The following is a 26253-nucleotide window of genomic DNA, read 5'->3' on the forward strand; positions in this document are numbered from 1 at the left end:
AGTAGAGATGGGGTTTCACCGTGTTAGCCAGGATGGTCTCGATCTCCTGACCTCGTGACCCACCCACCTCGGCCTCCGAAAGGACTGGGATTACAGGCGTGAACTACAGCGCCCGGCCAAGGATGTATCACTTATTTTAGCTCCACCAGGAAAGGATGTTTTGGTGTTTTTTGTTTTGTTTTGTTTTTGAGATGGAGTCTCGCTCTGTCACCCAGGCTGGAGTGACGCCATCGACATTCACTGCATTCACTCCCAGGTTCAAGCAATTCTTGTGCCTCAGTCTCCGGAGTAGTTGCGGTTACAGGCGTGCCACCACACCCAGCTAATTTTTGGATTTTTAGTAGAGATGGGGGTTCACCGTGATGGCCAGGCTGGTCTGGAACTCCTGACCTCAGGTGATCCTCCCGCCTCAGCCACCTAAACAGCTAGGATTACAGGCGTGAGTCAATGTGCCCCCAGCCTTGGTGTTTTGTGTTTTTTTTGTTTTGTTTTGTTTTTTGAGACAGAGACTCTCTCCGTCGCCCAGGCTGGAGTGCAGTGGTGCGACCTCGGCTCACTGCAAGCTCTGCCTCCCGGGTTCACGCCATTCTCCTGCCTCAGCCTCCCATGTAGCTGGGACTACAGGTACCCGCCACCACATCCGACTAATTTTTTTGTATGTTTAGTAGAGATGGGGTTTCACTGTGTTAGCCAGGAGGATCTCGATCTCCTGACCTCGTGATCCGCCCGCCTCGGCCTCCCAAAGTGCTGGGATTACAGGCGTGAGCCACCATGCCCGGTCTTGGTGTGTGTGTGTTTTTTTTTAAGATAAAATCTGGCTCTGTCACCCAGGCTGGACTGCAGTTGTGCAGTCACAGCTCACTGAGGCCTCTGCCTCCCAGGCTCAAGCGATCCTCCCACCTCAGCCTCCCACGTAGCTAGGACCACAGATATGCCCCGTCACACCTGGCTAATTTCTGTTGTGGCTGAAATTTTTGTAGACTCGAGGTCTTGCTGCGCTGCCTGGGCTGGACTTTCGTTCTCTGTGGTATCCCTATTGTCCAGCATACATGTGGGCAGCCCTTACTGCTGTTATCCTGACAAGGTAAGGAGGATCGCCCCTGCCTCTCCTGGGAGCCCTGCACCAGCCTCCCAGACCCTCCCAAGATCAAGCGGACACGGTTGCCACCTACCGACCAAAGGCAGCTGCGCCCCAGTCATGGGGCTTCTGGCCGGATGCTAGAAGCACGTGTTTACACCCTTTCCCAGAAGGTCCACACCCACCACACTGGGCTGGGGTGGGCGGGAGACAGGGCTGGCAACAGAGAACAATCACACTCCCTGATCAGCAGTGCGGAAGTTAAAAAGCTCTGTGCTAACACTGGGGTCAAAAATGGAGTCTGTGGACCGGGGGCAGTGGCTCACACCTGTAATCTCAGCACTTTGGGAGGCCGAGGCAGGTGGATCATGAGGTCAGGAGATCGAGACCATCCTGGCGAACACGATGAAAACCCGTCTCTACTAAAAGTACAAAAAATTAGCCGGGTGTGGTGGCGGGCGCCTGTAGTCCCAGCTACTTGGGAGGCTGAGGCAGGAGAATCGTGTGAACCCAGGAGGCAGAGGTTGCAGTGAGCTGAGATTACGCCAATGCATTCCAGCCTGGGTGACAGTGCCAGACTCCACCTCAAAAAAAATAAAAATGAAAAGAGACCTCTGTCTCTTTTGGCAGAGACAGAGGTCTCTCTTAGTTGCCCAGGCTGGTCTTGAACTCCTAGGCTCAAGTGATCCTCCCACCCTGCCTGCCAATCTGCTGGGATTACAGGCGTGACCCAAGGCACTTGGCCTGGAGATAGGAAGTTTCTGTGGCCCAGGCTGGAGTGCAGTGGGAGCTGATCACGGTTCATCACAGCCTCAAACTCCTGGGCTCAAGTGATCCTCCCACATTGGGTTCCGGAGTAGCTCCGACCACAAGCATGTGTCCCGACACCTGGCTAAACAAAATAATTTTTTTCTGTAGAGATGGGGTCTCACTATGTTGCCCACACTAGTCTGAAATTCCTGGGCACCAGTGATCCTCCTGCCTTGGCCTCTCAAAGTATTTGGATTACAGGGCTTGAACCACTGTGCTTGGCCCTCCCCCGGGAGACAGGACTTTTTAAAGAGATTATTAGGTTCAAATGACATCCTGAGGGTGGGGCAAATCTAATCTGACTTGTTTCTCTTTAAGAAGCAATTATGGTCGGGCGCAGTGGCTCACACCTGTAATCCCAGCACTTTGGGAGGCCGAGGTGGGCGGATCCCCTGAGGTCGGGAGTTTGAGATCAGCCTGGCCAACATGGTGAAAAATTCTGTCTCTACTAAAAATAAAAAAAATTAACCAGATGCGGTGGCAGGCACCTGTAATCCCAGCTACTTGGGAGACTGAGGCAGGAGAATCGCTTGAACCTGGGAGGCGGAGGTGGCGGTGAGCCGAGATTCCGCCACTGCACCCCAGCCTGGGTGAGGGAGCAAGACTACCTCTCAAAAAAAAAAAAAAAAAAAAAGGCCGGGCATGGTGGCTCACGCCTGTAATCCCAGCACTTTGGGAGGCCGAGGTGGGTGCATCACTTCAGGTCAGGAGTTGAGACCAGACTGGCCAATATGGTGAAACCCCATCTCTACTAAAAATACAAAAATTAGCCGGGCGTGGTGGTGTGCGCGCCTGTAATCCCAGCTACTCGGAAGGCTGAGGCAGAAGAGTTGCTTGAACCCGGGCGGTGGAGGTTGCAGTGAGCCAAGATCGCGCCCCTGCACTCCAGCCTGGGTGACAGAGTGAGACTCCGTCTCAAAAGAAAAAGAAAATGGCCGGGTGCGGTGGCTCAAGCCTGTAATCCCAGCACTTTGGGAGGCCCAGATGGGCGGATCACGAGGTCAGGAGATCGAGACCATCCTGGCTAACACGGTGAAACCCCGTCTCTACTAAAAATACAAGAAACTAGCCGGGCGAGGTGGCGGGCGCCTGTAGTCCCAGCTACTCGGGAGGCTGAGGCAGGAGAATGGCGTAAACCCGGGAGGCGGAGCTTGCAGTGAGCTGAGAACCGGCCACTGCACTCCAGCCCGGGAGACAGAGCGAGACTCCGTCTCAAAAAAAAAAAAAAAAGAAGAAAAAAGAAAAAGAAAAAAAATAAATAAATAAGTTAAATAAACCCAATTCCTGTTGGGCTAGTGGGAGCAGAGGGTACTGAGTCTGGTTGGGTCGAGGGGACGGGGCTGGGTGCCTGTGGGGAAGGTCACTGGGAGGGTCCGCTGTCCTGGCCCTGCCCTCTCCCCGCCCTTCTGACCGGGGGGTTGGGTGATGCTATTTTAATATGACCCCCCCAACTTCCTTCCTTGTCATGTCAGGAACCCACTTCCTGAGCGGGTCGCACTCTGTCCCCTGTGGGAGGAGTATCCCTCCGCAGGCCCAATGTCCCTGACCCTGGAAGGAGGCCCCAAAACAAGCCTGGCTGCGGAATCTTTGAGGCCGAGCTCAGAATGACAGTACAGGGCCCCTTGTTTAAAAATTTTTAGGATTTTTTTTTTTTTTTCTGAGAGATGGTTTTTTTTTCACTCTTGTTGCCCAGGCTGGAGTGCAATGGCGCTGTCTCGGCTCACCACAACCTCTGCCTCTGGGTTCAAGCGATTCTCCTGCCTCAGCCTCCCGAGTAGCTGGGATTACAGGCATGTGCCACCACGCCTGGTTAATTTTGTATTTTTAGTAGAGACAGGGTTTCTCCATGTTGGTCAGGTCCCGACCTCAGGTGATCCACCTGCCTTGGCATCCCAGAGTGCTGGGATTACAGGTGGTGTGAGCCACCGCGCCTGGCCTTTTCTTTTTTTTTTTTTTTGAGAGACAGAGTCTTGCTCTGTCGCCCAGGCTGGAATGTAGTGTCACGGTCTCAGCTCACTGCAACCTCCGCCTCCTGAGTTCAAGCCATTCTCCTGCCTCAGCTTCCCAAGTAGCTGGGTCGACAGGCATGTGCCACCATGCCCAGCTCATTTTTGTTTTTTTCAGGAGAGACGGGATTTCACAATGTTGGTCAGGCTGGTCTCCAACTCCTGACCTCAGCTGATCCACTTGCTTGGACCTCCCAAAGTGCTGGGATTACAGGCGTGAGCCACCGCACCCAGACAATTTTTAGGAATTTTTTTTTTTTGAGACGGAGTCTCCCTCTGTCGCCCAGGCTGGAGTGCAGTGGCGTGATCTCCGCTGACTGCAAGCTCTGCCACCTCCCGGGTTAACGCCATTCTCCTGCCTCAGCCTCCCTAGAAGCTGGGACTACAGGCGCCCGCCACCATGCCCAGCTAATTTTTGTACTTTTAGTAGAGACGGGGTTTCTCCATGTTGGTCAGGCTGGTCTCAAACTCCCGACCTCAGGTGATCCACCTGCCTTGGCCTCCCAGAGTGCTGGGATTACAGGCGTGAGCCACCGCACCTGGCCAATTTTTAGGAATTTTAAGACAGCCACCACAGAGCATCATATAATGCCTAGGTTCGTCTGAGTGTGGGCCCCCAGAGGACCCCTCAGGCCTCTGCCTGCGAAGCTGGCGCGGACCAAAGCCCTCGTCTAACTCCATGCTTTTATGAACATCAATTTATTTGGTTGTGGTGAAATATGCATAATATAAAGTTGATCATCTTAACCATTTTACGTGCGTAGTTCAGTGGTATTAAACTCATTCACACGGTTGTGCGACCATCACCACCATCACCTCCAGAACTTTCTCATCTTTGCAAACTGAAACTCGGCCCCCATGAAACGCTCACTCCCCATTCCCCTCCCCAGCCCCTGGCAGCCTCCATCCTACTTTGTGTCTCTGTGCATCTGCGGACGCCTAGGGACCTTCTAGGAGTGGATCACACAAGATGTGTCCTTTTGTGTCCCGCGCCTCCCGCCGAGTGTAACATCCTCAGAGTGAATCCGCATTGTGGCCTGAGTCAGAGCCTTGCTCCTTTTCATGGCTGCCTCATATTCCAGCGTGTGTACAGGCCATGCTGTGTTCACCCAGTCATCTGTCGATAGCCACTGGGACTGCTTCTACCTTGTGGCTATTGGGAATCAAGGTGCTACTGACATGGGTGTGCAAATATCTATGGAAATCCCTGTTTTCCATTATTTTTTTCAGACGGAGTCTCTTCTGTCGCCCAGGCTGGAGTGCATTGGCGCAGTCTTGGCTCACTGCAGCCTCTGCCTCCTGGGTTCAAGCGATTCTCCTGCCTCAGCCTCCTGAGTAGCTGGGTCTACAGGTGCACACCACCATGCCCAGCTAGTTTTTGTATTTTTGGTAGAGATAGGGTTTCACGATCTTGGCCAGGCTGGTCTCAAACTCCTGACCTCGTGATCTGACCGCCTCGGCCTCTCAAAGTGCTGGAAGTACAGGTATGAGCCACTGCGCCCAGGCCCATTCTTGTAAATATAGGCCGAAAAGTATAAATATTAATATTTAATCACAAAGCTTATTTAGAAATCTAGTTTTAGCCCGGGAGGCAGAGCTTGCAGTGAGCCGAGCTCGCGCCACTGCGCTCCAGCCCGGGCGACAGAGCGAGACTCTGTCTCAAAAAAGAAAAAAGAAAAAAAAAAAGAAATCTGGTTTTAGGCCAGGTGCAGTGGGTCACGCCTGTCATTTCAGCACTTTGGGAGGCCAAGAGGGCTACATCACTGGAGGTCAGGAGTTCTAGACCAGCCTGGCCAAGATGGTAAAACCCTGTCTCTACTAAAAATGCAAAAATTATGGCCGGGCGCGGTGGCTCACGTCTGTAATCCCAGTACTTTGGGAGACCGAGGCGGGTGGATCATGAGGTCAGGAGATTGAGATCATCCCATCCTGGCTCATGCAGTGAAACCCTGTCCCTACTAAAAAATTAGCCAGGCGTGGTGGCAGGCAGCTGTAGTTCCAGCTACTCGGGAGGCTGAGTCAGGAGAATGGCGTGAACCCGGGAGGCAGAGCTTGCAGTGAGCTGAGATCGCGCCACTGCACTCCAGCTTGGGCGACAGAGTGAGACTCCTTCTCAAAAAAAAAAAAATACAAAAAAAAATTAGCCATGCGTGGTGGCGGGCACCTGTAGTCCCAGCTACTCGGGAGGCTGAGGCAGGAGAATGCCGTGAACCTGGGAGGCAGAGCTTGCAGTGAGCTGAGATCGTGCCACTGTACTCCAGCCTGGGCGACAGAGTGAGACTGTGTCTCAAAAAACAAAAAAAAAATTGCATTATGGCAGGGCCTGGTGGCTCACGCCCATAATCTCAGCACTTTGGGAGAACGAGGCAGGCAGATCACCTGAAGTTAGGAGTTCGAGAGACCAGCCTGGCCAACATGGTGAAATACTGTCTCTACTAAAAATACAAAAATTAGGCCACCCTGGCCAACATGGTGAAACCCCGTCTCTATTAAAAATACAAAAATTAGCCGGCTGTTGTGGCGTGCACCTGTAATGCCAGCTACTCCACACCACTGCACTCCAGCCTGAGAGACAGAGCAAGACTCCATCTCAGAAAAAGAAAAGAAAATGGAAGAAGGTTACTGGAGAATCTCAGAGTGTAGTCGGGGCAGGCATGTCTAAGGAGGTGACAGGGACAGGGGCAAAAAGGGCTGCAGGCACCAAAGGGGCCCAGCCTGGAAGTGGGAGTGGGAGTGTGGGTGAGGTGTTGTGGGAGTGTGGGTGAGGTGTTGTGGGAGTGTGGGTGAAGTGTTGTGGGAGTGTGGGTGAAGTGTTGTGGGAGTGTGGGTGAGGTGTTGGTGGGAAGCCTCGCTTTTCAGGCCTTCGCCCTCTTGCATGTGCCTTTCCCCCAGCTTTCCTGCCTTTTCCAGCTCAAAATGCTTCTCCAGCCTGCAGGCCTCTGCAGCCCCAGCTCCGTCCCAGGGACTGTGATCTTAGCTCCACTGTACTGAGATAAGCCTGAGGCTCCTGGGCCAATCCTGCCCCCAGGGCCTCATTCCTCAAATTCAGGACAGAGCTGCCGGAGAAGGATTCAGGCTCCAAAGACTGGAGACTTCGAGACAGCCCAGGGTTTCTTTGCCTCATTTTTTTTTTTTTTTTTTCCTTCCTTCCTTCCTTCCTTCCTTCCTTCCTTCCTCCCTCCCTTCCTTCCTTTCTTTCTTTTTTGTTGTTGTTTTGAGGCAGAATCTTATTCTGTCACCCAGGCTGGAGTGCAATGGCATGATCTCAGTTCACTGCAACCTCCACCTCCCAGATTCAAGCAATTATTCTGCCTCAGCCTCCCAAGTAGCTGGGATAACAGGCACCTGCCACCGCACCCGGCTCATTTTTGTACTTTTAGTAGAGATGGGGTTTCACCATGTTGGCCAGGTTGGTCTCAAACTCCTGACCTCAAGTGATCTGCCAGCCTCGGCCTCCTGAAGTGCTGGGATTACAGGCGTGAACCACCACACCTGGCTGCTTTGCCTCATTTTCTGATTTTCCGTTGTCGTTGGACCTCTGGCTCCCCTGTCCAGGACTCAGTTGCCTGGGTCTCCCTGGGAATGTCAAGAGCTGCCCCAGCGTCCTCCTGCCTCTGCTGTCTCCCTCGAGGCTCCCAGCCTCCGCTGAGGTCCTCCTGAGGTCCAAAGGTCAAAACAAGTCCAGGCTTCTTCCTGGGTCCTTGTGAATTTTTTTTTTTTTTTTTTGAGACAGAGTCTCACTCTGTCACCCAGGCTGGAGTGCAGTGGCCGGATCTCAGCTCACTGCAAGCTCTGCCTCCCAGATTCACGCCATTCTCCTGCCTCAGCTTCCCAAGCAGCTGGAACTACAGGCGCCCGCCACCTCGCCCGGCTAGTTTTTTGTATTTTTTAGTAGAGACAGGGTTTCACCGTGTTCGCCAGGATGGTCTCGATCTCCTGACCTCGTGATCCACCCGTCTCGGCCTCCCAAAGTGCTAGGATTACAGGCTTGAGCCACTGCGCCCGGCCCCTTGTGAATTCTTTCAGCACCAGGGCCAGAAGAGGCCTGTCCCCAGCCTCCTTCCCCCTCCCAATCCCTGCAGCCCTTCCCACTGTGAGTGAGGCAGGACCAGGGCTGGACGGCACCAGAGAGCCCAGATCCCCCTGTAACGACAGCCCCCAACAGGGACACAGGGAGACACCATCCAAGGGGAGGAGGATAAGCCCGCAGGGTGGCCCACCAATCCAAGGCCACCTGGTAAAAGCTAAACGCACGCTGTAAACACCCAAATGTCTCAGAAGGACACCCATCCCTTCCTTCCTCCTCCCTGGAGACCCTTTGTGATCAAGCCTCTGTCCCAATTGTCCCAGAAATAGTGGGTGCTGTGGCTCATGTCTGTAACCCCAGCATTTTGGGAGGCCGAGGTGGAAGGATTCCTTGAGGCCAGGAGGCCACCGCGCCTGGCCATTGAAGCCCCATCTCTACCAAAAATACAAAAATTATCTGGGCTTGGTGGCAGACACCTGTAATCCCAGCTACTCTGGAGGCTGAGTCAGGAGAATCACTTGAATCCAGGAGGCAGAGGTTGCAGTGAGTGGAGATTGTGCCACTGCACTCCAGCCAGGGCGACAAAGTGAGATTTGGTCTAAAAATAAATAAAATTTAAAAATAAAAATAAAAATGAGGCCAGGCACAGAGGTTCACGCCTCTAATCCCAGCACTTTGAGAGGCCGAGCTGGGTAGATCCCTTGAGGTCAGGAGTTCATAACCAGGCTGGTCAACATGGAGAAACCCCATTTCTACTAAAAATACAAAAAATTTTTTTTTTTTTTTTTTGAGCGGGGAGTCTCGCTCTGTCGCCCAGGCTGGGTGCAATGGCCGGATCTCAGCTCACTGCAAGCTCGCCTCCGGGTTTACGCCATTCTCCTGCCTCAGCCTCCCGAGTAGCTGGGACTACAGGCCCGCCATCTCGCCAGGCTAATTTTTTATATTTTTTAGTAGAGACGGGGTTTCACTGTATTAGCCAGGAGGGTCTCGATCTCCTGACCTCGTGATCCGCCCGTCTCGGCCTCCAAAAGTGCTGGGATTACAGGCTTGAGCCACCGCGCCCGGCCTAAAAATACAAAAATTAACTGGGCTTTGTGGTTCAAACCGGTAATCCCAGCTACTCGGGAGGGTGAAGCAGGAGAATCGCTTGAGCCTGGGAGGCAGAGGTCGCAGTGAGCCGAGATCGTGCCATTGCACTCCAGCCTGGGCGACAGAGCAAGACTCAGTCTTCAGAAAAAATAAAAAATAAATAAAAATGAAAAAAATCATACATTGAAAATGGAGGGAGCCACTAGTCCCTCTTCCCCTTCATGGTCTGCCCCAGCCGTGCTGGCCTGAACAGGAGTGCTTCTGCATCAGGGTCTTTGCAGGCACTATGCCTCCTGCCTGGGGTGCCCTTCCCCAGATCGTCCCATGGCTTCCTCTTCCAGCATCCTTTGACTCTACGAGAAGGCCACAACCTTCAAGTGCTCCTGCTAACCACCCCAGCTGAATCCCAACCACATACACACACCTCTACCCCATCATCTCTGTCCCGTGCCTCTGTTTATTTCCACCACAACACTCACCACTCTCAGATTCTCTCTCTTTTTTTTTCTTTTTTCTTTTTTTTTTATTGAGACGGAGTCTTGCTCTGTCGCCCAGGCTGGAGTGCAGTGGCCGGATCTCAGCTCACTGCAAGCTCCGCCTCCTGGGTTTACGCCATTCTCCTGCCTCAGCCTCCCGAGTCGCTGGGACTACAGGCGCCCGCCACCTCGCCCGGCTAGTTTTTTGTATTTTTTAGTAGAGACGGGGTTTCACAGTGTTAGCCAGGATGGTCTCGATCTCCTGACCTCGTGATCCATCCGTCTCGGCCTCCCAAAGTGCTGGGATTACAGGCTTGAGCCACCGTGCCCAGGTTTTTTTTCTTTTTGAGACAGAGTGTCACTCTGTTACACAGGCTGGAGTGCAGTGGCTCGAGCTTGACCCACAGCAGCCTCCACCTCCCAGGTTCAAGTGATTCTCCTCCCTCAGCCTCCTGAGTAGCTGGGATCAAAGGCGTGCACCACCATGCCCGGCTACTTTTTGTACTTTTTGTAGAAATGGGATTTCAACATGTTGGCCCGGCTGGTCTCAAACTCTCAGGCTCAAGCAATCTTCCTGCTTTGGCCTTTCAAAATGCTAAGATTACAGGCGTGAGCCACCATGCCTGGCAATTGTTGGGTTTTGTTTTGTTTTTTGAGACGAAGTTTCGCTCTTGTTGCCCAGGCTGGAGTGCAATGGCGCGATCCCGGCTCACTGCAACCTCCGCCTCCCGGGTTCAAGTGATTCTCCTGCCTCAGCCTCCCAGGTAACTGGGACTACAGGCACCCGCCACCACGCTCAGCTAATTTTGTATTTTTAGTAGAGACGGGGTTTGACAACGTTAGTCAGGCTGCTTTCGAACTCCCGATCTCAGGTGATCCACCCGCCTCAGCCTCCCAAAGTGGTGGGATTACAGGGGTGAGCCACCGCATCTGCCCAGTTGTTGGGTTTTTTAAAAAAATAGCTTTGCTGGGCGCGGTGGCTCAAGCCTGTAATCCCAGCACTTTGGGAGGCCGAGACGGGCGGATCACGAGGTCAGGAGATCGAGACCATCCTGGCTAACATGGTGAAACCCCGTCTCTACTAAAAAAATACAAAAAACTAGCCGGGTGAGGTGGCGGACGCCTGTAGTCCCAGCTACTTGGGAGGCTGAGGCAGGAGAATGGCCTAAACCCGGGAGGTGGAGCTTGCAGTGAGCTGAGATCCGGCCACTGCACTCCAGCCTGGATGACAAAGCGAGACTCTGTCTCAAAAAAAAAAAACAAAAAAAACAACAAAAAAAAGCTTTATTTATGTTTATAGAGAATATATCTGCAAGATGTGATGGTTATTCTTTTTTTTTTTTGAGATGGAGTTTCTCTCTTATTGTCCAGGATAGAGTGCAGTGGTGCAATCGCGAATCTCCTGCCTCAGACTCCCAAGTTGCTGGGATTACAGGCGCCTGCCACCACGACCAGCTAATTTTTTTGTATTTTTAGTAGAGACACGGTTTCACTGTGTTAGCCAGGATAGTCTCGATCTCCTGACTTTGTGATCCGCCCGCCTCGGCCTCCCAAAGTGCTGGGATTATAGACGTGAGCAACTGCACCCAGCCCATAATGCATTTTTTTTTAAGAGATAGGATCTTGCTCTCTTGCCCAGGCTGGAACGCAGTGGAGTGATCATAGTTTTATTTATTTATTTATTTATTTTTTGAGACAGAGTCTTCTTGCTCTGTCACCTGGGCTAGAGTGCAGTGGCATGATCTCAGCTCGCTGAAACCTTCGCCTCCTGGGTTCAAGTGATTTCTCCTGCTTCAGCCTCCGGAGTAGCTGGGACTACAGGTGCACACCACCATGCCCGGCTAATATTTGTATTTTTAGTAGAGACAGGGTTTCACCACGTTGGTCAGGCTGGTCTCAAACTCCTGACTTCAGGTGATCCACCTGCCTCAGCCTCCCAAAGTGCTGGGATTACAGGTGTGAACCACCGTGCCCGGCCTAATGTAATATGTTAAAAACTCGTGCAAAAGAATTGCTGATGAGCAATATATAAAGACTTTATTTTTTTTTATTTTTTAATTTAATTTAATTTTTTTTTTTGAGACGGAGTCTCGCTCTGTCACCCAGGCTGGAGTGCAGTGGCCAGATCTCAGCTCACTGCAAGCTCCGCCTCCCGGGTTCACGCCATTCTCCTGCCTCAGCCTCCCGAGTAGCTGGGACTACAGGCGCCGCCACCTCGCCCGGCTAGCTTTTTGTATTTTTAGTAGAGACGGGGTTTCACCGTGTTAGCCAGGATGGTCTCGATCTCCTGACCTCGTGATCCGCCCGTCTCGGCCTCCCAAAGTGCTGGGATTACAGGGTTGAGCCACCGCGCCCGGCCTATATAAAGACTTTAAATAAGCTGGGCATGGTGGCTTGTGCCTGTAGTCCTAGCTACTCAGGAGGCTGAAGTGGGAGGTTCACTTGATCCTGGGAGGACGAGGCTGCAGTGAGCTAGGATGGCACCCCGGCACTCCAGCCTGGGTGACAGAGTGGACTCCATGTTGAAAAAAAAAGAGGCCGGGCACGTGGCTCACGCCTGTGATCCCAGAACTTTGGGAGGCTGAGGTGGGAGGATCACCTGGGGTCAGGAGTTGGAGGCCAGACTGGCCAATATGGGGAAACCTCCTCTTTACTAAAAATACAAAAATTAGCCACGCGTGGTGGCGGGCACCCGTAATCCCAGCTACTCGGGAGGCTGAGGCAGGAGAATCGGTTGAATCCAGGAGGCAGAGGTTGGAGTGAGCTCAGATTGCGCCATTACGCTCCAGCCTGGGCGACAGAGCGGGACTCCATCTCAGAAACAAAATTTTTTTTTTTTTTTTTTTTTTTTTTTTTTTTTTTTGAGACGGAGTCTTGCTCTGTCGCCCGGGCTGGAGTGCAGTGGCCGGATCTCAGCTCACTGCAAGCTCCGCCTCCCGGGTTTACGCCATTCTCCTGCCTCAGCCTCCGGAGTAGCTGGGACTACAGGCGCCCGCCACCTCGCCCGGCTAGTTTTTTGTATTTTTAGTAGAGACGGGGTTTCACCGTGTTAGCCAGGATGGTCTCGATCTCCTGATCTCGTGATCCGCCCGTCTCGGCCTCCCAAAGTGCTGGGATTACAGGCTTGAGCCACCGCGCCCGGCCAAAAATATTTTAAAACATTTCTAAATGTTGATGTCTGAGTTTTTTTGGCGTCCCTATAAATTTTGTTTTCTTTTTTTTTTTTTGAGGCGGAGTCTCGCTCTGCCGCCCAGGCTGGAGTGCTGTGGCCGGATCTCGGCTCACTGCAAGCTCCGCCTCCCGGGTTCACGCCATTCTCCTGCCTCAGCCTCCTGAGTAGCTGGGACTACAGGCGCCCGCAACCGCGCCCGGCTAATTTTTTTGTATTTTTTTTTTTTAGTAGAGACGGGGTTTCACCATGGTCTCGATCTCCTGACCTTGTGATCCGCCCGCCTCGGCCTCCCAAAGTGCTGGGATTACAGGCGTGAGCCACCCCGCCCGGCTAAATTTTGTTTTCGAGGCGAGAACTTCATTGGCCTCAACCTATTCCGGGTCCCCAAGGGAATGAAACCTGAGTTTGGCCCCGCCCACAGACCAGCAGACCACGCCCGTCGATCTATCAGCCCCGCCCCCCGAGACCAGGCCCCGCCCTCGGAACGCTAGTCCCGCAGTCGCTCTGTTCTTGCAGCCCCCCGCGCTCTCCTTCGCGTCACTTCCGGGGCGGTGGCGAGAACGAGGCTCACTTCCGCCCGCGGGGGAGCTGCGGTGGTGGCGGTGCAGGAGGCCGGGCCGGGGCGCGGAGGGACCGACGGACGCACGGGCGGGCGGGCGGCCGGGAGCCATGGAGCGCGGCCCTGGGGCCCGGGGGCGCGGGCCGAGGTGGTGAGTGCCAGGCAGGGGCGGGCGCGCCCGCGCGGGGTGGCCTCGGTCCCGGCCGCGGCCGTTTGGGGACCATGGCCGGGCCGCGAGGGCCTGGCAGCCCAGTTGGACGCCCCCTATTCCCCTGCAGTCCCAGGGCTGCCACGGGTTCTGCCCAAGGAGCCCGGAGCAGGGGCGGGGACCGCGGGTGAGCGTTTGTGATTGGGAAAGCCCTGTCCCCATCCATTTAGCCCTCCGACGTGGGTTGCGCTCCCACCCTCCTGCGGACGCGGCCCCTGCCTTCGGGGATCGCCCTTCCGAGCCGCGGACTCCGCTCTTTTACCCCGAAACTGCCCCCAGCCCTACAACCGCTTCGTCCTCTGGGCCCCCCTGGCAGCTCCCAGGGGCCCTCCCGAGCCCCGCTTCCCAAGCAGCTCCCAGTTGCTGTTTCTCTTGTCAGGCGTGTTCCTGCCGCCTTGACTCCTGGGCAGGCTTCCTGGCCTCCGCTTGCGTCCGTTCTCCGGGATGCAGCCCTTCTCCTATGTTGTCCATCCACTGCTCGGGACTTCTCCGTGGCCCCGCCATTTCTCCCAAGATGAAGTGCAAACTCCGCAGCAGGGCTCTCGGGGGCGCGACCTCACCCGTCCCAGGCTCTCTCTTGGGACCCGTCTGCTCTTCCTCCCAGGGTCTGCTCTAGCCAGGAGCCTGCTCTGTCACCTCTGAGGTTTTGCCCCTGCTTGTCCCTCTGTCCCATCCCCTGTTACCTGGCCCGTTTATCTGCCCTGTGATATGGCCGCACCTCCCCCCAAGCGGGTTTCCCACCCTGACTGGTTGAGTGAGGTGCCGTCATCGTCTCCCATATGTAGGTCATCTTCCAGTATTTTGGCTGCTTGGTTGCTTACTGGTCCTCAGAACACCTCTAGCTCGCAGAGGGGTGCCCAGTTATGTGCTTGGGAATGGAATTGGTGGGATTCAGGGTGTCAAGGGTGTGTGCTCAGTCAGTGAAGCGTCCGAGTTTGCACTCCCCAGTCCATGCCCATTAATGACACTAGGGAGGTTCCAGGTACCTGTGGCTGGAGAGGAGAGGAGACTAGACTTTCCCTTCCCCGTCAACGCTGGCGGACCTTGGGGATTGTTCTCCTCCTGTGCTTCCTCCCTAATTCTTTGCTGCCTACCACTTGCCCGTTCCTTTAGTGAGTGGCAGGTCATGGTCTTGCTCTCATGGAGTTTCTGGTTTGGGGGTGGGGGGAGATCTGGCCGAATGTGTGAAAAATACAAGCTGTGGAAAGAGCGTATAAGGGGTCCTGTCCCAGCTTCGAGGACTCTGAGAGCGTTGTTGGCAGCGAGGTGCAAAGGGTGGTTGGGATGGGCAAGGCTATTTAGTGAGGTTGGGGAAGGGAGTTCCCAGCAGGGGAGCAGAGGCAGGAAGGAGCAATGTGGCTTGTCTTGGGAGAGCCAGGGGTGGCAGGGTGTGAGATGAGTGAGTCTGGAGAGGTTGGCCTGAGCCGGAACGCAGACCTGGCAGTCTATGGGGAGGACTTTGATCTCTATCCAGAGAATAATGGGAGGTCCCCAGGACACCCCAAGAGGGAAGTGGCACCATTGCATTTGTGTCTTGAACAATAGTTTGGCTGCTGGGGGAGAATGTCCTGGAGCAGGTGATCAGCAAGGAGGGGAGGCTGTTGCTGTGGCTCTGGTGAAAGGTGGTGGAGGCGGGGACCGGGTGGTGGCTGATGGGAGACAGGCAGAGCCACTGGGCTGGTGATGGACCGGCTCAGATCCGGTGGGTGCAAGGAGGTGTCAAGGATAGCATCTTTGTTTCTGGTGTGGTTAATGGGGCCCTGGCCACCTCAGGGTGCCCCTTCGTCTCTGGGGTCTCCAGGGGCCTGCTACTGCCCACTGGGCTCTCAGGACCCAGCTGCGTGATGCCACCTAAACTGCAGGGCCCTCCAAGCCCCCGGCACCAGCAGGGCAGCACTGATAGGGCCTGGACCTCTTTGAGAATATGTTGAAAAGCTGACATCAACCTCAATGCTGTGGATGTTGGGCCTGATCATTCTTTGGGGTGGGTCTGTCCTGGGCACTGCAGGGTGCTAAGCAGCCTCCACCCAGTCCCCAGTGATGACACCCAAAACTGTCTCCAGACATTGACAGGTGTCCCCGGGGGGAAGATTCGCCTCCATCTGAGAAGCAGAACCAGCATGACAGTCCACCTCTCCCCTGAGAAGTGCTTGCATGTGAGATTTGCCTCCCGCCTGGGAGTCTGGGGGCGCTGTGATGCCATCCTTGCCCCACCCTAGCTTTCAGAGCTCTCGCCTCTCCTCCTTGTGTGCCCGTGAGGCCGGCTCACAGGCACGTGTGGGTCTCACACAGGTCCTGAGGGAGCAGGTGTGTTTCTGGGCCTTTGGCTGCTCCTTGGTGGTGAGGGTGTCCCCACGAGCCGTGTCTGTGGCGCCTGCAGCCGCCTGCGTGTCCATCTGTGTCCACATCTGCCTTTGAGCCTCATCTTCCTGGCCCCACGATTTTCTCGTGCTGTGACCCAAAAGCCCAGCGTTCCAGGGTGTTCTGCTGCTGAAAACTGAGTTGTGAGCATGTCTCCCTCCTCGCTCCCGTCTGAAGGAGAAGCGTGGTTGGTAGATAGACGCCTCAGACCTTTGTGTTTTCTTCACGTCTGTCTGTTGGCACTCCTTACACTATTGTGCTTGCTTTAGCAACTTAGCTGTTGTCGACTTAATGCGTTTCATGATGTTCTGCAGCAAGGAAGAAGGTCCGAGTTTCCACTCTGAATCAGGCGCCTTCGCTCCCCTCCCCCCTCACTTGACTTCCTGTGGGGTATGTGGTGTCTGCGCTTATAGATGAGGACACTGAGGCCTCAGGAGGGCAAGTGACTTGCCCAAGGTCACGGAACCCTAAATCAGCTCTGGAGAAGGACCCCCTGACCCCAGCCCACCTCCCCTGCCCTCAGCAGGCCTGGCCCCAGCACAGAGAAGAGCCATTGTCGCCGCTCTCGGGGCCCTGGGAGCCTGGGATGTATCCTGCCTTTGTTTCTAGAGCCTTTGTTTGTTATATTTCCTCTGTCTCCAGACATCGCAGGCCGGTGGGGCCTGGCCCCGGTGCGCGCTCACGTAGCGGGGCCTGTTCGGGTCCCTCGTGGGTCCCTTGAGTCCGAGCTCTGTCCTTGCCTCAGCGGCCCATCACCCGTAGGGTGGCAGAGATGGGCCAGGGGAGGGAGTGGGCAGCAGTGCGGACCGAGTCCTGGTGCATGGGGTTTCCCTGGTGCTGGAGCCGGGCGTTTGGCGGGTGGGCGGGGCGGGGGTCATATCCCCTGCGTGCCTTGCATCCCCAGGCTGTGCTCACATGGCAAGAGGTGGTGATCGCCAGCTGAGGGAGGGTGGGGGCTCCTTCATCCCATGGAGAGGGGCTGAATTGGGGTTCCCTGAGCTGTAGGGTGCAATGCCTGACAGGCTGCGGGGAGGGCTCAGGGGATGGGATGGACAGGCCCCAGGCCCATGCCACCCCCTGGCATGGGTGGATGCCCCGCCTCCCGGGGGTGCCCAGCTGGACCGTGGCACCCCCCAAAGGACCCCACATGCCACTGTTCCCCTGCAGGGCTTCCCACGGCACGACATGGAGACCTGTGGTCGCGAGGCTCCCTGGGGCTCGGCTTGGACCGCGATGGGGCTGGGCCCTGGCCTCCTAACGGGGCTCCTGTCTGGGGCGGTAGCTGGGGGGGCGCCCTCCCCCCTGCCCGCGACTCGGAGCACCCCCACCCCTCCCTTGCTGGGCCAGGCCGGGTGGTGTTGTTGGCGGGGGCCCCGGTGGAGGCCCGGCCCGGGCGGCGCCCGCCATGAACGGGCTGTCGCTGAGTGAGCTCTGCTGCCTCTTCTGCTGCCCGCCCTGCCCCGGCCGCATCGCTGCCAAGCTCGCCTTCCTGCCGCCGGAGGCCACCTACTCCCTGGTGCCTGAACCCGAGTCGGGGCCTGGTGGGGCCGGGACCGCCTCCTTGGGGTCCCTGCGGGCCTCCTCAGGTGCACCCGGGCGCTGGAAGCTGCACCTGACGGAGCGTGCCGACTTCCAGTACAGCCAGCGTGAGCTGGACACCATCGAGGTCTTCCCCACCAAGAGCGCCCGCGGCAACCGTGTCTCCTGCATGTATGTTCGCTGCGTGCCTGGCGCCAGGTGAGCAGCTGTGGCCATGCCCGGGCTGGGTCACCCTGTTCTTGGGGCTCCCGTTTCTGCCCCGGGTGCTTGGTGTGGTTGGTGGTGCCCCAGAGGGCCTGAGCCTGCCGTGAAGGGCCATCCAGCTGGCATGGGTGGTGTCCCTGGCCGGGCTGGCATCATCCCTCCAGCGATTTCCTCTCGCAGACAAGGACACCAGGCTCAGGGAGGCCATCCCCAGCTAGCATGGTTGGGCAGGCCAGGCGACTCCAGTGACCCAGCCCCTGGTGGTTGCCTGCTGGGGTGGGGCACAGGGGCCGCCCTGACCTGCGGGTACATCCGCCTTCTCGCCAGGCGGGGTTCTGACCAGATCTGAGTCCAGAGGGCGAGCCTTTACCTTCTGGCTGGGCTGGGCAGGGTCCTGGGGGAACTGGAGGAAGCAGTCCATGGTAGGGCCAGCCTGGCCGCCTGCTCCTGGCACCACCTGGGGCAGCTCCCGTGCTAGGAAGCAGACAGACCTTGCATCACGACCTCAGGGCTTGGGCAGGGTGGCGGGTCATGAGGGGCTGCGTGAATGTGAGCAGGGATTGGGCGCATTTGCTTGTTGGGGGCAGGGGTGGGGTCCGGTTGTCCCCAACAGTGAGGGCACCATTCTGTGAGGGGAGGGCAGATAGCCCTGCCAGCAGCAGCACGGTCTTCCCTGGGAAGGTCCTGAAAGGTGGGCCTGTGTGCTCCATCCCCGGGGGTCCAGGCTCTTCCAGGAGGAAAGGCTCCAGGGCAGCGAAACCTGCAGCATCCGAGCACACACTGCGAGTCTGCCCCGAGAGAGGATGTGACCAATGGTCCCAGTGTCCCGCTTCACAGATGGGAGTCCTGAGGCTCCCTGGCTGGCCTCTCTGCAGCCCAGGCTGCCTGTACCCCTGCCAGCTCTCCTGTTCTCTCCCCATGGGGAACCCTCGGAGATGGAGCTCTGCTGTCGTAGCCTCCCCTGTCCATTCGCTGGCTTCGGGCCCCCTTGGGAGGGGAGTAAACAAGGCGCTGGGCATGGCTGGCCACCAGGGTGGGCTGTCAGTACGCATCCTCCTGCCCTGCAGCTGGGCGCTGGGAATGAGGATGTGAACGGCCCTTCCCGGCCTGCCCCAGGTACACAGTCCTCTTCTCGCACGGCAACGCTGTGGACCTGGGCCAGATGAGCAGCTTCTACATTGGCCTGGGCTCCCGCCTCCATTGCAACATCTTCTCCTATGACTACTCCGGCTACGGTGCCAGCTCTGGCAGGCCGTCCGAGAGGAACCTCTATGCCGACATTGACGCCGCCTGGCAGGCCCTGCGCACCAGGTGAGGGCGGCCCTGGAGGCAGCTCAGCCTGGGCACACGCGAGAGGGGACCAGGCCGGGGGCTGGGGGGAGCGGGCTTCCCTGGGAGGAAGGTGGGCGGCCCTGCAGCAGGGGAGCCACAGTGGACGCACAGGGCCAGAGAGCTGGACAGGCGAGCTCGGGTGTGTGGGTGCTGCCTCCACATGGCCGAGGTGTGGCCAGGCGGTCCTCCCACACCCTGGCCTGTGGAGCCAGGCTCCCTGGGAGCCCCTGGCCTGAGGATGGGAAGGGGCTGAGCTTGTCACAGGGGCGTGGATGTCACCTGGCGGGAGGGGTTGCGTGGTGTCTGGGGGTCTGCACATGTGGCTAGGAGCCCATCGGCTGAGGCAGCGCTTGGGGCCAGGTGAGGCGAGGCTGCTGCATCTGGGTCCTGAGGCCTGGCCCATGAGGCCCTGTGGCTGTGGAGCTTGGCCGTCCCGGGGCAGGGTCAGGGTCTGGGCCAGCCTCGATTCCAGATCCAGCCCTCCTGGCTGTCCAGGTCCCCAGCCCTGTGCTTGTGTGGGCTCTTCACCGGTGTTTGAACACCGCCCGGGCCGGTGCTGCTTTGGATGAGGAGACCCGGGTGGGCCTCTGGAGGCCTTTCCTGCTCGCTACCCACTGGGGCTGTCTCGTCCTGGCCCTGCCCAGCCCACTGGTCTGACCCACTCCCGCAGGGACCAGGCGCAGCTCCCAGAAGTCAGAGGCCCTGGGGAGGTGGGGGTCCTCGTTGCCTTGGCGATATCCCAGGCAGTCCCTGCTGTGGGCCTGGGAGCTGGGTACCCTGGCACCACCCTGGCTCTGGGGGCCTCCCGGCAGTGTGGGGCACTGACACCGACCACCGCTTCATGCGGCTTCCTCGGCCCCTCCTATCTACTGCCCGGGGCACTGGCAGAGTCACACCTGCCATGGCCAGCTCTGAACTCTGTCTGCTCGGCCATCTGTCCTGCCGCTTTGTCCTGCAGAAACTTAGGCCCAGAGCTGTGAGGGGGAGGCCAGAGTGTGCCCAGGGCCTCCACTGGGGATGTGTTCTGTTGTTTGTCTGAGTGGTGACATCCACGTGGCAGCTGGGGTCTCCTGCCTGGAGCAGGTGATGGCTGGGCTGACTCAGCACACTACTGGCCATGGCTGCTAGGGAGCAGGCCAGGGAGGCTGGGGCAGAGCTGGGGCCGCAGGCACGTCAGGCAGCACCCTTTGGGGTGTGGGTGAGTGCTGAGCTGGAGTGCTGCCAGGAGACTGGGGTTCCAGGCCAGGGACAGGGACAGGCTTGCTGGTGGAGTCCGAATGCCAGGCAGACGGGATGCACACCTGCCCATGCTCCTGCCTCGCAGGAGGGCAGCTGCCTGGGATCAGAGCCTGGAGCGTGTGGGGGGAGAGTTGTGGGGTCCCGGCATGGGCAGGGTGGCAGGTGGGTCCCGCATGATTGGGACTGGGCACGAGGAGGCCTTGGAACTAGTGCTGGATCAGCTGGGCCAGGGGCCGCACACCAGTGACCTATGGGTGGGGGTGGCCCTGGGTGGGAGCTGATGTGCTGAGGTGGCCGAGGACTTGTCCACTCCCAAGGGAAAGTGCTGGTGGGAGGAGGTGCTACCCCGGCAGCCGCCACCCTTGATGCTGACCTGGGTTGCACTGGCACCTCACTGGGTGTGGGGACTCTGAGAGTGCAAAATTGGGTGGAGACATCTGGGGACACAGCTGCCTGAATTCCTCATGGCCAAGGGGGTGGGCAAGGGCTGCAGGGAGGAAGAGTATCCCCTGTCCCCGCCAGTGCACCAGGAACGGTTTTCTTTTTTTTTTTTTTTTTTTTTTTGAGACGGAGTCTCGCTCTGTCACCCAGGCTGGAGTGCAGTGGCCGGATCTCAGCTCACTGCAAGCTCCGCCTCCCGGGTTCACGCCATTCTCCTGCCTCAGCCTCCCAAGTAGCTGGGACTACAGGCGCCCGCCACCTCGCCCGGCTAGTTTTTTTTTTTTTATTTTTATTTTTAATAGAGACGGGGTTTCACCTTGTTAGCCAGAATGGTCTCGATCTCCTGACCTTGTGATCCGCCCGTCTCGGCCTCCCAAAGTGCTGGGATTACAGGCTTGAGCCACCGCGCCCGGCCAGGAACGGTTTTCTAACCCGGGCAGGAAAGCGTGAAACATTCAGGATGTGGGGGGCACACAGTTCCCAGTGTGCGCCTAGGGGTGACCAGGAGGAGGAGAGGCGCCAGGGCCATCCCTACCCCAGCCCCAGGGTCACTCCGTAGGCGGGATCCCGGTAGATCCTGGCGAGGAAACGCCAGTGAATGGCAGCGCCAGGGAATGGGGCGGGGCCGCTGGCTCCGCCCACCGCTGCAGTGATTGGGGGCTGGGGGAGGCCCTCGGGACTGGTGTGGAGCGTGGGCCTGACCCACACTGACTTGGCTGAGCGGAGAGACTGGAGGGTCGCAACCGGAGCTGGGCCCGGGGACGCCCGCCGGCGGGAAGGGTGCGCGCGCGTCGGAGGCTGCGGCTGACCCTGTTCCGGCGCCGCCAGGTACGGCATCAGCCCGGACAGCATCATCCTGTACGGGCAGAGCATCGGCACGGTGCCCACCGTGGACCTGGCCTCGCGCTACGAGTGCGCCGCGGTGGTGCTGCACTCGCCGCTCACCTCGGGCATGCGCGTCGCCTTCCCCGACACCAAGAAGACCTACTGCTTCGACGCCTTCCCCAAGTGAGCGGGCCGGGGCGGGGACGGGGCGGGGCGGGGCCCGGACTGGGCGCGAGGTCTCACCCGCCCCACGCCCCTCCCGCAGCATCGAGAAGGTGTCCAAGATCACGTCGCCCGTGCTCATCATCCACGGCACCGAGGATGAGGTGATCGACTTCTCGCACGGGCTGGCCCTCTACGAGCGCTGCCCCAAGGCCGTGGAGCCGCTGTGGGTGGAGGGCGCCGGGCACAACGACATCGAGCTCTACAGCCAGTACCTGGAGCGCCTGCGCCGCTTCATCTCCCAGGAGCTGCCCAGCCAGCGCGCCTAGCGGCGGCCGGGGCCCCAACCGGCCGGACCTCAGCAATAAGGCGGCCCCCGGACCTCACCCCGCGCCGGCCCCCCAGGGGCTGCATGTGGACCCCCGGGCGGCCCAGGGGACCCCGCCCCGACCCAGGGGCTGTGAACGATGTACAGGCAACAGAGCTACGCACTCCTTTCCTTTTGGAAGCAAGAAGAAAATACGTGAAAACGGAAATTAAAGATTTAAAATTTTAGGACTGCTCTCCTTCCTTTCATGGCTCTGCTCACTCTCTCGAGGGCTCAGCGAGCTCGAAAGGGGGCCGGGGTTCCCAGGTTTCGCCCCTGAGTCCCCAGGAAAGATCGGCACGGACTCCCTTATGAGTTTTACCCTCTGCGGAAGCGGGGTGGGTCTTGGTCTAGTCCGGGGGCCCCTTAGGGAGCTGGTTGCCTGGGTGGTGATGGGTTGGGGCAGCATTTGAGCCCAGGACCCCTGCCTACCTCCTGCGGAGGCTGGTGAGCCCTGCTGGGTGGGCGCGATGAGGACGCCAGGCGTGGGGGCCCTGCTGCCATCGCGGGACCGCCCCCTCGACAGCTTCCCGTCAGTCCTACTGCAGAGAGGCCAGGACAGGGCACTCTGGGTCCTGACGTGCCGCGCTTGACGGACCCCAGAGTTCGGGCAAGCAGGCCGCTTCCTTTGTAGATGGCGAAGCTGGGGTCCAGCAGAAGGCGGTGGCAGGTGCTTGGGCCCCAAGGGTCTCCTCTGGAAGAGAGAGCCGACCCTGGAGCTGGGGTCACGAGAAGAGTTTCTACGATCTCTAGGGCAGAAACCCTAGGACTGGGAGGACTCGGGAACCGGTGGCCTGTCGTCCACCTTAGGATTGGGCAGGGTTCAGCCTGTGTCGCGCGCCCAGGCGGTGGCGAGGCCGGGACCCCAAGTTGCCTCCAAGTAGCTTTAGTCCACGGCTCCTTTAAGAGAGGGCGGTTCGGCCGGGCGCGGTGGCTCAAGCCTGTAATCCTAGCACTTTGGGAGGCCGAGACGGGCGGATCACGAGGTCAGGAGATCGAGACCATCCTGACTAACACGGTGAAACCCCGTCTCTACTAAAAACTACAAAAAACTAGCCGGGCGAGGTGGCGGCGCCTGTAGTCCCAGCTACTCGGGAGGCTGAGGCAGGAGAATGGCGTGAACCCGGGAGGCGGAGCTTGCAGTGAGCTGAGATCCGGCCACAGCACTCCAGCCTGGGTGACAGCGCGAGACTCCGTCTCAAAAAAAAAAAAAAAAAAGAGAGGGCGGTGCTTCAACCTGGGCGAGAGAAGGGCGCCGCGTCACCTGCGGGGTCGCAGCACTGACGGAAGCGGAAGTGGCGGCGCGCGTGCGGAAGTGGAGACGGCGGCGGTGGCTGGCGTCAGGCTGGGGACGAAGAGGCGGTCTGGGTGGTAAGTGGCGGCTGCTGGGACCCAGCCAGGGACCCGTCCGGCTCGGCCCTGCCCCTTTCCGGCCCTTCCCACGCCTTCCCTCGGCCTAGAGTTCCTCGTGGGCGCGTGGAGGCCGCCGCGGGGTCGGTGCTGCGGGGCAGCGCCCGCCGTTCCATGGGAAGCGGTGCGACAGGACTTTCGGAAGGAAACCTCGCTAGAGCAGGGAACGCCCGGGCTCCTGGCTGCCCACGGGGCCTTTGCACGGCCTGGACTTTGCGACCGCAGTGGCCTCCTTCTGTCCCGGGTCGTGCGCCGTGCCCCCCAGCGCGGCTCCCGTTTGGGAACACGTGTGACTTTCATGCCTTCCGAAGAGCCTCCCCGCATCCCGTGCCCCCTGCTCGCTGCTGCCGCTGACCCTTGGGCGTTGCGCTCTCCCAGAGCGTGTTGTCTTCTGACGCCGTCAGAACCTAAGCTCCCTGCGAGCTGGGTCTCCGCCGTGTCCTCATTGCCGCCAGTGCAAAGCAACTGCTTGGAAGAGAACAAAAGTGTGTTCAGGTGCACAGGGTAGAAAATTCAAGGAGCCTGAAAAGGTGTTTGGTGAAGACTTGATGTGTTTTTCCCAGTCCTAACCTCCAAGGCCCAGTTCTCCTCCCCTGGGGCAGAGAGAAACCCGTTTCTTACGTGTCAACAAAAAAAGTCTATGCAGGAACAACTACATGCGTTTCTGCAAAAGGTCAGTTTCTTTACTTGGGGTCCTTATACTTAATGTAGCTTGGGGGGCGCCCATACATTCAGATACAGGTGGGATTAACACGGAAACGGAGTTTTATAGCTCCAGAATTTATCCCCTTTCCTGTGGAAATTTAGGGTCTTTACTTTTTTTTTTTTTTTTTTTTTGAGACGGAGTCTCGCTGTGCCGCCCAGGCTGGAGTGCTGTGGCCAGATCTCAGCTCACTGCAAGCTCCGCCTCCCGGGTTCCCGCCGTTCTCCTGCCTCAGCCTCCCGAGTAGCTGGGACTACAGGCGCCTGCCACCTCGCCCGGCTAATTTTTTTGTATTTTTTAGTAGAGACGGGGTTTCACCGTGTTAGCCAGGATGGTCTCGATCTCCTGACCTCGTGATCCGCCCGTCTTGGCCTCCCAAAGTGCTGGGATTACAGGCTTGAGCCACCGCGCCCGGCCAGGGTCTTTACTTTTATAACGAACAATGCTAACTTGACTATTCCTTGTACAAACCCTTTTTTGCCCAAGTCGGACTATTTTCTTTTTTTTTTTTTTTTTTGAGGCGGAGTCTCACTCTGTCGCCCGGACTGGAGTGCAGTGGCCAGATCTCAGCTCACTGCAAGCTCCGCCTCCCGGGTTTACGCCATTCTCCTGCCTCAGCCTCCGAGTAGCTGGGACTACAGGCGCCGCCACCTCGCCCGGCTAGTTTTTGTATTTTTTAGTAGAGACGGGGTTTCACGTGTTAGCCAGGATGGTCTCGATCTCCTGACCTCGTGATCCGCCCGTCTCGGCCTCCCAAAGTGCTGGGATTACAGGCTTGAGCCACCGCGCCCGGCCCATTAGGCTAAATTCCTCGGTGCAGAAGTGCTAGGGGCTTTATTTAGGCCCCTAAAGGGATGGTACCAAATTGCCCTCCCCCACCAGCATATAAGAGGGAGCCAGGGACACCCTGCCCAAGCTGGGTTTTGTAGCGCTGGCGGGCGTGAGACAGTGTTTCCCTGTGGCTTTAGTTGTATTCCCTGTAAGTGTAACGAAACATCGTAATGCTCCTGTCCCGTCTATTTTACATTGGTGATTGTTACCACTGATAATCATTTCGAGATTGGAAAATATATTTATTATAAACTTTTGACTATTTAAAAGCCATTTATATTTTATCTTGTTGGCTCATTTTTGTGTTGGGTGGATGGTGGTGGTTTCTAGGTGCACTTTACAGATTAAGGAAATTCACCTTTTGTCTAGTAGAAGTGTTTGTTTTTTCTGTCTGTCATTAGGTCTTTGACTTTGTGTGTATTTTTTTCTATAAGCCAGGCACCTAAAATTGTTACTGGTCATTAGTTTTTTTCCCTTTACGGCTCCTGCATTTTGGTGTCATCTCAGGAATATCTGCTCCTCTGTAAGATTATAAAACATTTGAGATTTTCTTCTAGAAATGCAGTGTTGTTCCCCCCCACCCCCCCGTATATTTAAATGTTTACGTCTAATTTTAGAAAGTATTCCTGGTAAGGCCGGGCGCCGTGGCTCACGCCTGTAATCCCAGCACTTTGGGAGGCTGAGGTGGGCGGATCACAAGGTCAGGAGATTGAGAACATCCTGGCTAACACGGTGGAACCCCGTCTTTACTAAAAATACAAAAAATTAGCCGGGCGTGGTGGCGGGCGCCTATAGTCCCAGGTACTCGGGAGACTGAGGCAGGAGAACCCGGGAGGCAGAGCTTGCAGTGAGCGGAGATCGCGCCACCGCACTGCAGCCTGTGTGACAGAGCGAGACTGTCTCAAAAAAAAAAAATCAAAAAAAAAGAAAGAAAGCATTCCTGGTAAGAAGTAAGGTAGGAAGCAAAACTTTTTTCCCCAAATTGTCTCAACTTTATTTCCCAAAAAAGCATTCTTTTCTCCACTGAAGTGCTGTCTTTATGGCAAGTGGATTCAGGTCTGTCTCTAGACTCTTATCCCAGTTTTCCAGAACCCCACTGTCCTTATGACCCACTGTCTGGAGGCCCCACCTTCCTGCATTATTTTGCACATTTCTTTTTTCTCCTGAACAGCAGGCAAGTTTATCTGCTTCTCCCAGTGTGGTGATCTTCTTTGAAAACGTTAAGATTGCTTAGACTCTTAGATTTATAGATCAAACTGAGATAAAATTCTCATCTTAAAATAGTTGACAACTTCAGCTGATCCACGTGGTACGAGTTCCACACCACACTGTGGTGAAGAGGAATTTGGAAATCTACGTATTTGGGGTCCCCCCTCCCTCTGTGCGGGCTGTGGATATTCCCTGTGGGCGATGC

The 26253-nt window shown here is 57.2% G+C and overlaps 1 protein-coding gene and 1 long non-coding RNA gene across 2 annotated transcripts; one reads left to right on the top strand and one right to left on the bottom strand.

The window, feature by feature from the left end:
* LOC117075008 lies at window positions 1-26001 on the bottom strand. The gene is made up of 3 exons (XR_004433810.1): window positions 25989-26001; window positions 24737-24810; window positions 1-51 (listed from the first exon to the last, which is right to left on the bottom strand). It is a non-coding gene; the product is annotated as an uncharacterized LOC117075008 (long non-coding RNA).
* ABHD17A (abhydrolase domain containing 17A, depalmitoylase) lies at window positions 13180-22083 on the top strand. The gene is made up of 5 exons (XM_033196994.1): window positions 13180-13368; window positions 16954-17523; window positions 18646-18840; window positions 21370-21549; window positions 21632-22083. Exons 2-5 carry the CDS (start codon window positions 17192-17194, stop codon window positions 21855-21857), a joined length of 933 nt encoding a protein of 310 aa, XP_033052885.1. The 5' UTR covers window positions 13180-13368; window positions 16954-17191; the 3' UTR covers window positions 21858-22083.
* Window positions 26002-26253: the final 252 nt, after the last annotated feature.

This window comes from Trachypithecus francoisi, unplaced genomic scaffold (genome assembly GCF_009764315.1).
Source record: "Trachypithecus francoisi isolate TF-2019V2 unplaced genomic scaffold, Tfra_2.0 Lachesis_group5, whole genome shotgun sequence".
Taxonomy (NCBI): Eukaryota; Metazoa; Chordata; class Mammalia; order Primates; family Cercopithecidae; genus Trachypithecus; species Trachypithecus francoisi.